The following is a 16,141-nucleotide window of genomic DNA, read 5'->3' as shown; positions in this document are numbered from 1 at the left end:
GTAAATGACTGAAAGGTTCTGCATGGTCCCATGCAGTTTTTTATTTATAGCTGCAAGTAATTCAGATCAGTTGAGTTGGTTTTGATGAACATTGTTCACTTTCAGGAATCCACTGAGGAAAAAGCTAAAATAGAAGATGAGGTACGGCTGCCGTTATTGATTTCCTCTTGCTTTTACTTATTGAACACGATGCAGCTTGAACCATGTGGCTCCCGATTCCTTTCGTAGGGCAATACTGGTCAGGATGCTGTGCGTCCAAGTGATAAATGCAAGTCTTTAAATGAAGACCTAGCTGATTCTACAGTCATTTCAAAGCAGGAAGTGGAGGAGGCTGTGGCAGAAGTCGATGAGGATGTAGAGGAAGTAGAGGAGAATGAGTTAGAGGTGCTTACACAGAAGGCAGCTGATGAAAAGCAGACAGTTTGTAAAAAATTATTTTGGCTTGGTAAGAGGCTAGATGCTCGTAGACAGTGGATAAGCTGAGCTTTTGGGGCTTAGTGTGAGAATTGTTTTGTTTAATTTTGAGAAGGTGATTTCTCAAAATTTAACTGAATAATAATGGATTATTTTCCTCAATATCAAAATCATGATTATTGTTCATAATAATTCAGCTGATTTATGGGGGAAAAAATTCAATCAATATTAATCAGACTTTTTTACATAGTACATTATAAATCCGCATTCCTTCACAAATAAAAGACATTTTAAATTTGCATATAAATTGCGTTTGCATTTTATATATTAATAGTCTAATAACTGCTCCCACCCTTCACCTATGTTCCTCCCTTGTCAGCCCCTTGTTTGTACATAAAAAATAGAATAGAGGCAAAGGTAAAATAGAGGCACATCTTCCTTTAAAATACTTTGAGATTCTCATTAATAATTAGAATAAGACTGTTCCTTAGATTATTTGACATTTGAAACAGAAAATATTAAAAACAACAACAGTTAACAGATTAGCCAGCATGATATCTAACTAAATAGATAGTAAAACACATGAATAGTGAGTTTGCTCACAATAGGAATTTACTCTCCTATAAGGAATAAAACGTCACGAAACATGCAGTTTATAGGAAAATAATCAATCGTGGAGTGGTGTTGTGCGAGTGGATTTGCTGTTACCAATCCAAAGTTGATTATATAACTATAATGTCACATCCTGAAGTGTGTTCTTCCTGTTATTACATTACCACAGCAATTACATTTGTTCAATCAAAGACTTCATGTACTTTTTATCAGTGAATAGTTACATTTTCATGTTATAGTACATCCAAGAAATAAATTAGTTCCTGTTATCACTTATGTTATAGCTGCATGTATTTTAATGTTTATTACTAGCCTCCGATTTGAGAACAAAAATAATCAGCATTGCCCAATTAACACACTATTATCACAGTTATTTTTAATTAACTGAGCCCCAGCCGTAAATTATCACAATTAAAATGTAATTAATTGTGTAGCCTTAATTAAGTAGTAATTATTTTCTTTCCAAAACTATCTGAAAAAGTGACTTTTTAAAAGATTTGACTCAGTGTTAGTGGTGAGAGGCTTTGCCCCAAAATCTGAACATTATCCACACACTCCAGTGTGATCCCACAGTGTGTCCACAACAACCTTTCTTTATCAACTTGCCCACAGTCCTCAGTAAGGTCACAGTCTATTCCGTACAGTCATGTTTCCTCACAAGTGAAATGTTTCCACAGACTGGTAACAGCTTGTTGCATGACAGGTGTGTGTTTGTGTGTGTGTGTTTTCATTTCACCTGTCCACTGTCTCACACTTACCTTCCTGAGTGACCCTGAGCAGCTTCAGCTCACTGAGTGCATAGTTTGTACCATGTTTCTGAGTTGTATCTTCCTGTCCTCAGATGGAGGATGAGTACGCAGGGAGGAAGAGCAAGCAGCAGAACGGGGGAGTGTATGAGGACAGCAAACACAAACAGGTGGAGAGAACTCAGAGGTGGGTCAGATCAGTATGCCAGTTTCAGGCTGTGATCAGCAGGTTCAGTAGAGTATATGCAGTGCCTTTAATTAATAATGGAAAACTGTTAAACTAAGCAGTTTGTAAATATAAAAAAGAGGGATGATGCATTCACGCATACGAACACAGTTCTGTCATGTTTGAACAAAACTTCACATGTTTCCCATGTTCTCCCAGTGTCTGCGTGGGTTTCCTGCAGGTTCTCTGGTTTCTTTACACCTCTCAAGGCTGTGGTGTGTGAATGTGTGTGTGCATGGTGACTTGTGATAAGCTGGTGTTCCATCCAGGGCGTGTTCCCACCTTACGTCCAGTGGTCGAAGGATAGGATCCACACCTTGACCAGTATAAAGAGATGAATGAATACATATGAAGTAAAATAACAATGCAAAATTTTATACATTGACCGTCATCATACTGCATTGTGCTGTGACCTAAATGTACTGTAATAAAAGGGTTCCTTTGGACTTCCTTTCTTCCTATTGTCAATTATGGACTGTTTTTTATTGCCAAATCCATAGGAATTCCTATTTCTAAAGTCATGGAGGATTTTCTTTTAAATAAATTCCAAAAATAGCAAAAATTAAACCGAGGATACATCCAGCATTCAACCCAAAAATTTCCTTATTGAGGCAAGTTTTATTAAAGAATGGTAAACCTTTCTTTATGATGGCTTAGTAGTTACCACCTTTGTGTGGAACCTTCTGGGTTGGGGGTTCGATTCCTTCCTCCACCCTATGTGTGCAGTGTTTGCATGGTCTCCCCGTGCTTTGTTGGTTTCCTCCAGGTACTCTGGTTTCCTCCACCAGTCCAAAGATGTGTGATGTAGGCCAACTGGTGTTTATAAATTGTCCGTAGAGTATGAATGGGTATTTGAGAGTGTGTGCACTTGTGCCCTGTGATGGGTTTGGTGCCCCATTGGTATCCCCCTTCCGGAGCTTGTCCCCCGCCTTGTGATAGGCTCCCCCGCGACCCTGTCTAGGAAAAGTGATACAGAAAATGGCTGGGTGGATGGATGGATATATTTATACGTTAAACTGAAAGTCTTGGATAAATCTTGTTAAACATTAAAATCTGTAAACTTTAAATTCCCAGCTTATTATTCAGATATTTGTCACACAGTATATTATTTATAAGTAATACTTTAAAATGAATAACTGGGCTCCCGAGTGGATCAACAGAAAAGCATTCGCCAGATCGTCCTGACAGTGTATGAGTTTGCTATGATGCCCTGCGATACAGCATGAGCAGCAGTTCGAAAGGATTCAGTTGGCTGGCTTCATGTGTCGTGGAGAAAGCACGTGTTAGCCTTCACCCTCCCCGGTTGGTAGCTGTCATATGATAGGGGAGAGCTGGCTAGTGGGTGGGAAATGGCAGGTGACCAAATTAGGGACAGAAATAGGAGGAGAAAAGCTAATAAATAAAAATAAATAAATAAATAAAATGAATCATTTATTAATATCAATGAATAAGGACTACGAATTATTTAAGCTACTACAGTAGAACTAATGTAAAGGTGCTGCGAAATACATTTCATAAGTATACATTAATTAATGATCAGTAAAGAAATAGTATGCCATGTTAGCTTGAGAAATAAGGGGAAATTACTGAAATACTGTATATTAGTTATCTTTACTCACACAGAATTTGTCTATTCAAACATTTGTATTTGATTTTCAGTCATTCTATCCCAGGCCTGTAATTCAAGACTGTCACCTTAGACAGGAGTACTCTGATGTGCATGTGAGTGTGTGTGGGTGTGTGTGTGTACCTGAACACCTCTAAGACAGTATTTCTACCTCAAGAGTGTTAATCTATGGCTGCATAGACACTCATATGGATGTATACATACATGTTTTTGTTTATGTATGTGTGTGTACCAGCCGTGGCAGCGTGCACTCTTCCGAAGGTCCGCCAGCAGAGGAAGGGGACGACGGGGAGCAAACACGCCTGGAGGCTGAAAGGAAGCTGGAGGAGCTGAAGAGGAGGAGAGACGAGACTGAGAGCGAGGAATTTGAGAGGATGAAACAGAAGCAACAGGAGGCCGAGGCCGAGCTGGAGGAGCTGAAGAGGAAGAGGGAGGAAAGGAGGAAGGTACTGGAGGAAGAAGAGAGGCTGAAGAAGCAAGAGGAGGCTGAGCGGAAGGCAAGAGAGGAGGTGTGTTAAATTAGTGTCGCACATTCCTTCCTTCCATCTGAGGGGAAGGGTGTTTACTTAAGCTCGATTTGTGCCTGTATTTAATTCATCTTTTCTAGAGCATTTCAGTATTTGTGTTGGCCTCCTTTTCTGGCTCCGGATCAAGTTTTAGCCTGAGAATAGAATCGCTATGAAAAGGAACACATTTTTTGCATTCTCGCATCAACCCTCAGTGTCATTAGGTCCTCGATTTAAAAAATAAATAAATAAATAAATAGTTAAGATAAAAATTTGACTGAGCCTCTGTCACACTACACATTTTCCCATATTAGGACATTCCTTTTTGAATCTCTAATGTTCCTTTGACATGCCTGTATAACCCTGGATAACATATGTGACCGGGTCATAACTCCCCTATTTATTGGCATCACTATCACACTGACACTGCTGTTTCAACCCAGAGTCCAAATTCAAACAAGCGCTTTCGTTATGTGCATTACAGATTACAGCATGCCATCATCTAAACCTTTGCTCCGTATGCAACAGTATTTCTCAATTACATTATGCAAATGTCCCCACAGTGTCATGCAGGCTTTCAATTTTGAGCAGGTCTTAAGCGTGGCAGACTGCACGTGACGGTCAGCTCGCCTGTTCCCTGCATTGTGGTACTAACAAGCTCCTTGTTCCTAATTAAAAGGTAGAGTAAATAAAGGACTAATTAGATACCACAAGGCCCCGTGTCTGACGGCTGAGAGCCGAGCCAACAGCCGCCGCAGGCTGAAAAAGAGCAGCTTTATGATTCCCTAGCTGAGATGGAATTCACTGCTTCATTAGCATGCTGCTTTCTGGGGAGTCTGTTAGTTTGAGTGTGCATGTGTGCGTGTGTGTGTAAGCGATGTAATGGAATAGGGTTTGTTTTTTTTCTTGTGCAGGAGGAGAAGAGGAGAATGAAGGAGGAGATAGAGAGGAGGAGAGCGGAGGCAGCTGAACGGAGGCAGAAGGTCGAGGAAGAGGTAGACGGAGAAGCCAGCAAGCCCTTTAAATGTGTTAGCCCCCGAGGATCCTCTCTGAAGGTGAGCTCCCACTCATTCAGTCCATCTCTTCCCTGTTTTTTTTTTTCTTTTCTTTTCTTTTCTTTTTCCCAAGTGTACTGACTGACTCACAGGAACACACTGACTCCACCAATGCACACTCTGCTGTCTCTATCATTTAATGAGAGGAAGGACAGCTTATCGGAATGAAGAGGAAATTGTTTCAGAGAAAAATGTGTGTTTGTGAATGTTTGTCTCTGGTCATTAAGGGTGCATGCATTTGCTCAAATGCAGTCTGGTTAAAAGTTCTGTTGTGGGTTTACATATAAATAAATAAATAAATATATGTGCATTGTGCCTCTAATACACTGTATATCCATAACAGAATAAACATTTTTAAGATAATTAAGAGAGTAACAAACTAGTGTAACTCTATAAAAGGACTATATGAACCATCATAACTACTCATAAATTCTTATTTTCAATAGCTGCGTTTACATTTACAACAATAATCCACTCTTAAGCTGATTAAGACCATACTCTAATTAAGAAACTACCATGTATACAGCAATTTTTACTTACCTTAATCTAATTAAGGTCATAATTGAAGTAAGCAATAATCTAATTAAGACAGGTGGAGTACTCCTGTTTTAGTCGCATTATGGACGTGTAGTAGTGACATGTAAACACCTTAATCACACTATGAACGTCATGTGGGAGTTTTCACCGCATTTTGCGACAGGACATGATCACACACGGCAGTTTTACGTTTTACGGCGAACGAGAGTTCGGCTGCGTCCCAAATCACATACTTTCCTACTATAGGCCTGTAGGGGGGAAAAATGTATGCATCTCGGCTACTATATAGATGGTAACTACGCGATTTGGGACACACCCACCGCTTCAAGCAGTTGTCTATTAGCACGTATAGCATGACAAATAATTAACTGCACTTAAAGCGTTTGTAAAAAAAAATCAATAAAAACACCCAAAACTGTATACGGTACCATAACGAAGACGAACTGTATGTTGATACATGAAATTCTGGAGGGACATCGGACGGCATGGCGCGGTGACGTAATAACGCGGGCTCTTAATCTAATTATGTTCTAAAACATGTAAAACAGGTACATGACAGGAGTATTCTAAAAGTGACTCATGTAAACACCTTAATCACATTATAACCTTACTTAGATTAAGGTCAATAATTAGATTATTGCTTTCCATGTAAACGTAGTCAATGTCTGTCAGTTTTGATGTTGACACAACTCCTTAGTAGCATCAGCAGGGTTACATGACACCTACACTCACTGTCCACTTTATTAGAAACATCTGTACATTCATGCAGTTATCCGATCAGCCAATCATGTAGTAGCAGCACAATGCTTAAAGTCTTGCATATACAGGTCAAAAGCTTCAGTTAATATTCACACCGAACATCAGAATGCGGGGAAAATGTGATTTTGTTGACTTTAACTCATGCTGCTCAACTACTAGCATTTTCATGCACAACACACTAAACTCTAAAGAGTTTACATACAATGATGCAAAAGCATCCACCTTGTAGCAGGTCTGCAGGCAGCAATGCCTTGTTTATGAGAGAGGACAGCGGAGAATAGCTAGACTGGTGTGAGCTGACAAGGAGGCTACACTTAGTCATATGACCACTCTTTATAACCATGGTGAGCAGAAAAGCATCTCAGAACGCACTAAACTAAACATGCCACACCTTGAGGTAGATGGGCTACAACAGCAGAAGACCTCATCAGGTTCCATTCCTGTCAGCCAGGAAGACGAATCTGAGGCTGCAGTGGGCACATAAAGCTGGACAGTTGAAGATGAGAATGAGGTGAGATAAGATGACTTTTTTTCCCAGTTTTCAGCTGTCCAGCTTCTGTGCCTCAGATAACTCTTCGTGCTGTGGTCAGAGTCAATGAAATCACATTTTTACCCATTCATATGTTTGACGTGAGCATTAACTGAAGCTCTTGACCTGTATCTGCATGATTTTATGTATTGCACTGCTGCCATGTTATTAGTTGATGACATAATTGTATTAATGAGCAGGTGTACAGGTGTTCCTAATAAAATGGATAGTGATTTATATAGGCCCTTAGTAACAAGTGAAATAAACCTACATAATCGTTCATAAAAGTTTATGCCGAAAGGCATCAGCTGTCTTTGTTAATACTGACATCGATTTGATATAACACATGAGTCAAGTGCCTTAGATTTTAATTGACATAAGGTTGACATAAGGCTTTCTGGGCATTAGAACATCATGACAACTAACTTTGTAGCTCATAGTGCTTCTGGTATGACAATGTAAGTCACACAATGCTGATGTTACATGTAAAACATTAAAACTAAATTCATGCTCTTTCCAAGTCAGAATTTTTTTTATATAATGTTCTCATTATAGTGTCATGGACTTGTCATAAGTATTCATAAAAATCTTGGCAGCCATGTCAGTTCATCACCATTACATGACTTTGACATGGCAGAAGTACACTGAGGTACAAAATCAGCTGTCAAAAACTTCTGATATGAGCCAGGCTGGAAAGTGTCCTGACAAAACCTTATGTCATCTCAAATATATGTCACTTGAATCAGGTGTTATATCAAACTGACATCAGTCTTAACAATGCGGTCTTTATGACAGCTGATGCCTATTGAATGTAGGCTTATTTCAGTTATTATGAGAGGCCTTAAGCTTGCATATTATTATACAGTTATTTGTTTTAAAGCATATTATTTAGTAATTGCTATGATTTTTTTCAGTGAAAGAATGTAAGTCTGGGCCCACAGTCAGGTCCTGTGAGTTAAGTGTTAGCCAAAATAGTAACCATTTTCCATTATGTCACTAAACCCTAGGACATAATCCTGTTAATCCAGTTCTACATTATTTAAGAGTATAAGCATATCCGCTTATTCATAAGGTAATTAACAGAAGAAAAAAACTCTCAGCTGGGACAGAAGTAGCTGGTATAAGTAGGTACTGTACTTCCTCATATAGCTTTGCTTAGAAGTCACTATTTCATTAGATGCAATGTGGCATATTCAAATAACGGGTTTAGTAAACAGGATAGTTTACGAGTAATTGAAAAAACACTAATTACAGTCTGTAGATCAGGACATTTGAACAACATTGTCAATATTCTCACTTTCTGTGTTGCTTGGTCTGAAAGGGTTTATAACTGGAAAAACTGACAGTATTCGCTCTCTGTCCACAGCTTTACTCTGTCATCATGTTCACTGTATGTAGCGCATGCTGTGTGATCTTTAGGTGTGAGATTTGACTACCTATCATATTGCTATTTGATTTTGCTATCTTTATTTAACCAGTGTATGTATATATGTGTGACGGTCTGGGAAAAGTGATTGGGTTTCTGAATTCTGGAAAACAGCCAACTAGTTTTAGTCAAAATTGGGTTTGTCTGGCTATAACATATCTTAACAGTTCTACTGTAAGACATCAAAAGTAGATTTTACCAGAAGAACATGAAACTATTTTATTTAATCTTTTCTAGGCAATCGCCATGGAAAGATTGATTTCCTCTGACAGTGAATTGCAGGCTCTGAATACGTTGTTGAATAAGATACTGTGCATGCCATAGCAAAATGTACATGTGCATAATCAATTCATTTTGTAATCAGATACCATCTGTCAAAATGTATCTGATGCTCCTGTGCTGCAGTCAGAGAGGAATTTTCTCCCATTTCAGTTTTGGTGGTAGATCAGATTTTAAAATGCTACTTGTGTTCAAGATTCCTGTAGAAGAGAAACATATTTCACTTCAAGAAAACAAACACTTTCCAGAAATTTATATAGTGGAAAATGTCCAAATTTGACCATGTGAAATGTTTCCCAAGCCACCATACATATATCTAATTCCTGTATTATCTCATTGGAAGATTTGCATGTTTTGAACATTGTTTAAAGATGAACAGCGTTCTCCTTGTGGAGGTCACTATTTGAAAAGGACAGAATGAGATAAAGTGTTGCTGCTTCCATCAGCGTGTCAGTAATGAGGGAATGCAGGAAGGCCGTTAGCCTAATAGGATTACTGTAACCACATTTGAACAGAGCTGTTTCAAACACGCCAGAGAATGGGGAATTTCCTGAAGGGAGTATTTTAGGAACTCCCACATTCGCTAGCTTCAACGGTAGGAGGGGAGGGGGTGGGACGGTTGGGGGAGAGGGGGAACTGTTATGTGTGTGTGTGTGTGTGTGTGTGTGTGTGTTTTTTGCTGTTTGCTTTGCGAGAACACTTACCCCCCTCTTAGCCCTGTTGTCATATATCATAAACATGCTGTAGTTCCCACAGAGATTCTGGGCTGAAAAAGGGTCCTGCTTTTCCTGGCCCACTGACAGGCTAAAAAGAAAAGCCTAGTCTCTCTGCCTCTCAGCATAGCTAAATCCAAAAGGGAACCAGTGTGAGCTTGTGTGTGTGTGTTTCCACATGACCAACACTGAGCTTTCCATCCATTATCTGATCTCTCTTCCCAGATTGGTGAAAGGGCAGAATTCCTCAACAGGTCAGCGCAGAAGAGGTATTTTAACCAATTTTTTTTCTCTTTCTTTTTTTCCCTCCTTCTGTTTTTTATATATATATATATATATATATATATATATATATATATATATATATATATATATATATATATATATATATATATAATTCATACTCTGAAACTTGTCTTTCTAGCACATGGGTGCAAGTTGAAATCATACAGATGTACCCAATTATGAGATGATCTAAATACACACAAATAAACATGTATTTATTCACAGCACCATCAACAGGTAGTTTAGTCAAGATCATGCGCCAATGGTATATATTGTGTGGTGTGTGTGTCTCTGTGTTGTGTGTGTGTCAGTGCCGTGAAGGCGTCTCAGTCTCCCGTGGTGTCAAAGATAGATAACAGATTGGAGCAGTACACCACGGCTGTGCAGGTGAGTCCCACACACAATCTCACTGACAGCATTTCACCACTTCCCACAGAGCAGCACAACGGACATGTTATGATGGAGATAAACTGATACATACAAAGTTTTGGAATCCTACAGCGTGAACACTGCAAGTCACAACTAGCAGAACGCCGAGCCTTAAGTACATCACAAGACTATCATGAAAGCACACTTGAACATCTCTGATTTCACAACCAGACAGAATCACGCAGGTCTCATTTAATACAGTGTGACAATAATCTAGATCATATTAGATTGCATTTGATATATGTGAAATATAAATATTATAAATAAAAAATATATATATTCTCTAATCAGTCCCTCCAGGATTTTGAAACTCCACAGTATTTGGAGAAGCTTACAATTTTTCAAAAATTACTGCAGATTTTCCGCAGATTTGGACCAAGACGTGTCATGTGACATCATTACAACGCACATTCAGCCAAAGCCCTCTTCGGTTAATGTGCTTCGAACATGAGTACAGCTAAAAGGTCTCATTTACCAACAAACATCACTGCGAAAGACCGCGCGAAACAATTTCGTACACTTTCAATTCGCCATTTCAAGTATTTTCCGCACAAAAAAGACTGAAAAAACTCTGCAGATTTTGACAAAAGCTGCAGTAAAATCAAGCATTTTTGGCTGCCACAATCATACAAAACCAATCATACTGAAACCTGTATGGACAGGCTAATGAACTGTTTGCCCACACTTTGCCTTTATCACTGCCTCTAACTTCTTTGCATATCCTCTGCAAAGCTTTTATATCCTCTCTCAGTTGTAATATTCTTCCTGACATCTCTGTTCTAACTCTTTTCTAAGTTTCTAAGACTTTGCACATTCTTCTTGACATTTATGTTATTACGATATCACACACTGCCTTCTTCAAAACACATCTACGATGATCGTGGCAAATGTTTGATTTATTATTTTAGTTCTTTTCAAACTATTTTTCTACTGATGCACCCACTGTTTATTTTTAACCTCTCGAAATGATCTTTTTTTTGTTGTATGTGAATTGTAAATAAAGACACAGTTTCCTTTTTTTCACCAGAAACAATGAGGAATGCAAACTTTTGCTTTCAATTGCTGCAACACAGTTTTCTCAGCGCACATTAGCCCACAGTATTAGCTTGCTAGATTTGTTTTGCAGGATTTTATATTAAGCTCTATAAAGCAAAGATGATGATATAATATGCATTGAAAAAATGTCACTCATACAGTAGGTGTACTGAATTTATGAATGTGTAAGGAAGTACATGTCACAGTGGATTATAATATTTTTAGGTATACATTTAATCATTTAACAGAGTCTCATATCCAAATACACACAGTGTAGTTTTTATTGGATTCTAAATTATTATACTAAGATAAATCAGATGTTTTCTGTAAAAAAAAACACAATATCTTTGACTTTGTCTTATATATTAAAGAAAAAGACTTTAAAAGTCTTTAGAGGACATGTCTAGGAAGTATGTGTCATCAGAAGTCCACACTTTGTCGGCTATCTAGGAGTCTAATACAGAATGTAAATTTATGAAACTACTTTATCAGTCACAGTTACATTAGTCACTGGATCATACTGCCATGAGGTGTGTATTTCCATGTGTGTATATAAAAGAGTCAGAAAGGGAGTCACCTTATGGAGGTCAGCCAAGCTTTTTATTAAAATACTGCCAGTATGATACAAATGCAGCATTTTACACTCCACCATTAGTCATTTTGACATATATGTGCTCTCCGAGGTTTTTACTGTCAGTCCATCTCTCTTTAACTCTACCTCTCTTTTTCAGAGTAATAAAGAGGTGCGCTCACCACGCGTGGCTGCAATCGACCTGCCTGTAGTTTCTGATGGTGTGCGGAACATTAAGAGCATGTGGGAGAAGGGCAACGTTTTCAGTTCCACCATCAGCACACCCTCCAGCAACAAGGTCAGCAGCATATAGTCACAGAACACCGATAGCCAGGAGGCCCCTCTTTCCTGTCTTCCTGTCCACCCTAGCACTCTGACCTTTGACTCTCAGGGACTTTTCTCTTCTGTTCGCAGGATGCAGCTGGAATAAAGGTGGGCGTTGCAGGCCGCATCAACGATTGGCTGAATAAAACACCAGAGAGCAAAACGCCAGGAGGAAGACCTGGGCTACAAGTAGGCTACAAGTGCTGACAATCACAATCACTTTGCATGCCTCTGTGTGTAGTTTGCTAGATTAGGACATGAGCCGACATGCCTTTTGTAATAAGCTCTCTAGTTCCATGGTACCACCTAGTGGCCATGGTTTGCTCTCTGTTCTGTACTGATGTGAGGAATGCAGGGGGTAGATGGCCTTTATGTAGCTGTCCTTTATACCATTTGTTATGTTACTGTATGTCATGTAGCAGTCACTCATGTCTTATCTATGTTATGTAATTCAGTTTCAATGTTACCATAAATCTCTCTATACCCCAGTAGACTGCTTAGTTTAAAGGTGCAATTTGTACTATCTGATGTTTCTAGACTAATATAATTATTATTTATTTTAAAGATATTGTGATTAGCAGTATTCCTGTGAAATACATCTCACTAGTTCGCATTAGGCCCAAACCCAAAATGGACAAGAAACATTCACTTTTAAAGACAAACATGAGGCATATATAGTTTGGTTTTTATTTGGGAGATTTATTTGGTTCGAGAAAAGGGGAAGGCTTACATATGCAGCAGATGGTTCTAGAAATTACAGACTGCTTCTCTAAACCTCTGGTTCTGTAACTCCAGCAGGTACGCACTAGGAACCCCTTAACATGGAGGGTGATTTAGAGCTTGACCATCAAAACAAAGTCACTGTAAAAACAGTGGCCTTGTTAAGTCCTGTTCACATCGAGATGATTTTCGCAGCATGAAAAATGATCCGTTTAATGCCCCATTCGCTGTCAATGAGAGTGTTTACACCCAGGCCTAACAGGCATGGCATCAAAGCATCAAATTTTTTTAACGTCGAGGGGTGGGGGTTTTTTTGACGCACCACGTCAGAAACTGGCTGACCAATGAGACTTGCGCTTTTGTTCACGTGCCTGGAGCCACTGAAGTTACATAAAAGTATGACTTGATGGTGCTCAAATACAAAACTGTCACACCAAAAAAGAAGCCGAAAAAGAAGACAAAGACCATTTTAGTGAGAATGCATAAGTGACACCTGAAATAAAATGTTCACTGCTAATAAATCCTTCTGCCTACACACATAAACAAGGTATCCTTTGAAAACACGAGATTCAAAATTACACACTAAATACTATATAAGTGTGTTTATTATGTTGTGGCTATTTTTTTGAGAACACTGAAATGCAAGCATATATTCTAAATGATCCATTTAATTCTTTCAGTGTTGTTTTCTACACTAAATAGCATCATTTGTTTCTTTGTCTCTCCCCTGCACATGATAATCTGCTGATTGATAGCCCATTGTATTTATTTTGCACCTGGCATATATATTGCCTATAAGTATTCTTGACCTCTTATTCAAATAGCTAAGTGCCCCATTATTTTTTCGTTGTATTATCATATTGACCACAAAAAAGCCTATTCATATTGAACACTTCCTCAGTTTAGTTAATCAGGAACATAAACATTTTTAGGCACAACAATAGTTGCCTTATTCCCACCCAATCTAAAAAAAATTTGGTTAAAAAAATAAAATAATTGGGGTCTTCCCATAAGTATGTGAATGCTATTGATGTGACTTTGATATAATTCATATCATTACTTATTTAAAAAGAGTATATTGTTTAAAATGAGAATTTTAAGGGTTTAGCTTTAAAGACGTATTTGTTGCTGTGGAATAATCACCAAATACCTTACATTTCATAAAAGTGCATACGTGCTTTAACGAGTTTGCAAAAAGTGTGTGATTGGCTTAAAGACGTAAATAGGTCGCTCTTCTTCTTCTGCTTCTTCTTCTGCTTCTTCTTCTGCTTCTTCTTCTGCTTCTTCTTCTGCTTCTTCTTCTGCTTCTTCTTCTGCTTCTTCTTCTGCTTCTCAGTGATAAGCGGTTGTCAGAAACGGAAAGTTGTGCAGCGCTACCTTGTGTACTGGAGTATCTCTGCTTTTCAATAAGTGCCATCTACTGTCAGGGAGTGAATTTGCACTTTCATTCAGCGTGTCGCCCCGCATTTAATGCCTGGGTGTGAACACAAAAAAAATGCATCAAAAAAGTTTTAAAACACATAACTTCTGATGCGGTTACGCCTGTCGTCTACACTACTCCGGCATTTTCGGAAACGGAAAACGGAGACTTTTGGAAACGCCAAAGACCCCAGGCTCATGTTTCTGTGTAAACAGACCAAAATGAAGACTTTTGAAAGCAAAGGCGTGGCTGCCCACATTCGCCCCTGATTGGTCCTTCTGGATCATTGCGTATCCTTCCCTGATTCATCAAACCCCTACCATATGACCTACCATATGATTCATAGTGGACAGAACTATGGGTTAAGTGTCATGGATTTATTGGATTAAAACCTAGTGCATTAATACAGAATTGAATTATTGTGATGTGGTCACAGGTCTGCGTATATATCAAACTTTGCAATGGCTTTGAACACAGCTCAGCCAATCAGATTGTAGAACTGAAAGTATCCATTTTATAACAATAGACAATGAGCATTTAGCTCTTGCCTCCATGTGTGTTACGTTGAATTGTGAGGCAGTCAGAAGAGTCAATGGCTGGTTTCACGTGTCGCATGCTTGCCCTCATCCTCCCCGGTTGGTAGCTGTCAAGTCAGAGGGGCGAGATGGCTGAAAATGGAAACCAGATGGAAATACATCATGCTTGTTATTCCTACTTTAAAAAAAAAAAAAAAAGACCAAAGCTGTTGTTCCCCCAGAATCCTAAATAGCATGTGATTGGTGAAAATGCTGGAAAACTGAATACCTAAAAATGATTTGCAGTGTAAATCACCATTGTTCTAGCATCAGTGAAAGGCGAGATAAATTGCCCATGATGTCAGATATACTGAATGTTTTCTCTGTGTGTCCTCTGTCTGCTTAAGTTTCCTCCTGTCGCCTAGATCAGTTCCTCAGCCTTGCTTTCTTCTGGGCTATTCTCTTCTGTCCCCTCTTCTCCTTTGTCTGTGCTGAGGAACAGGTAGGAGTAACGCCTCTGCGGCCCTCTTCTCTTTCTCTCAGTATGCGTTCTTCACTTTTCTTGTGATTGATTGTTAGGTGTGTGTCTGCTTGATCGAACATTTAGTCTTAGCCCTATGCGTGTGACACTACTCCTTCTCTTCCTTCTTCAGGACCTGAAACCTGGCGATGTTAGTGGCAAGCGCAATCTATGGGAAAACAAAAGCTCCTCTGCTACCAAGGTAACCTGCTCCATAAAAGCAGCATCAATTATGTTTTTCTTTTAGACTCCAGACTCTTTATAACCCCCAGGGAGGAGTTTAAATGCGTTTCTTCAAGCTAAAAACAGCTAGTGTGTTTTTATAACCCTTTTGTCATCTTAAATAAATCATCACATCAGTTGATATAATCCTCAGTATTTCAAGATAAAGAACGATAAGAAGTGATTGGTGCCAGTTAGCTGAACAGTAACACTGTGTGTTTTTGTTTAAAGACTTCTTCCTGCTAGTTGTCTTCAGATTTGGCTCCTTGAGGAGGTAAATGTTACTTTATCATAAAAGGGATGCACAGCTGATACTGTTCACATAATCACAAAGCAAATTCACTCACTGTATGGTTTAATGCCTTTGACTGTTATCTTCTTGCTGTCTCTCTTTGTGAGTGTGTGACTCTTGCTCTTCTCTCTCTTGCTGACTGGCATGGAAAAGGGGGGGTTATGGAATGCTAGATGTTGCTAGTCACTTTTAAGGGCTGCAAGCACTTTCTAAACCCTCCTGTTTGTTTAATGTGTCGTGCAGGGCTTAATTTGAGTAATGTACAATCTCCACAAGTGCTTGCTCTACTTTCTTTCTGTGTTCTGTCTCACGTGTATATACACATACACACGTTTACGCACACACACACACACACACACACACACACACTTGTACACAT

General features: G+C 38.9%; 1 protein-coding gene across 5 annotated transcripts in view; it reads left to right on the top strand.

Annotated features, from left to right (window-relative positions):
• The window catches only part of cald1a (caldesmon 1a), a 62,225-nt gene that overhangs the window by 40,319 nt on the left and 5,765 nt on the right, over positions 1 to 16,141 (top strand). For 2 of the 5 annotated variants that reach the window (XM_017494053.3, XM_017494052.3), the window contains exons 5-14: positions 106 to 141; positions 229 to 384; positions 1,868 to 1,959; positions 3,861 to 4,134; positions 5,046 to 5,186; positions 9,655 to 9,698; positions 10,026 to 10,101; positions 11,910 to 12,047; positions 12,164 to 12,262; positions 15,382 to 15,450. In XM_017494053.3, the coding sequence (XP_017349542.1) occupies positions 106 to 141; positions 229 to 384; positions 1,868 to 1,959; positions 3,861 to 4,134; positions 5,046 to 5,186; positions 9,655 to 9,698; positions 10,026 to 10,101; positions 11,910 to 12,047; positions 12,164 to 12,262; positions 15,382 to 15,450 (1,125 nt within the window). Of the gene's footprint in view, positions 1 to 105; positions 142 to 228; positions 385 to 1,867; positions 1,960 to 3,860; positions 4,135 to 5,045; positions 5,187 to 9,654; positions 9,699 to 10,025; positions 10,102 to 11,909; positions 12,048 to 12,163; positions 12,263 to 15,381; positions 15,451 to 15,701; positions 15,745 to 16,141 lie in introns of all 5 variants that reach the window. The other 3 variants (XR_001815571.3, XM_017494054.3, XM_017494055.3) reach the window with 3 other exon arrangements.

This window comes from Ictalurus punctatus, chromosome 19 (genome assembly GCF_001660625.3).
Source record: "Ictalurus punctatus breed USDA103 chromosome 19, Coco_2.0, whole genome shotgun sequence".
Taxonomy (NCBI): domain Eukaryota; kingdom Metazoa; phylum Chordata; class Actinopteri; order Siluriformes; family Ictaluridae; genus Ictalurus; species Ictalurus punctatus.
This window is presented reverse-complemented; position numbering and strand designations above follow the sequence as displayed.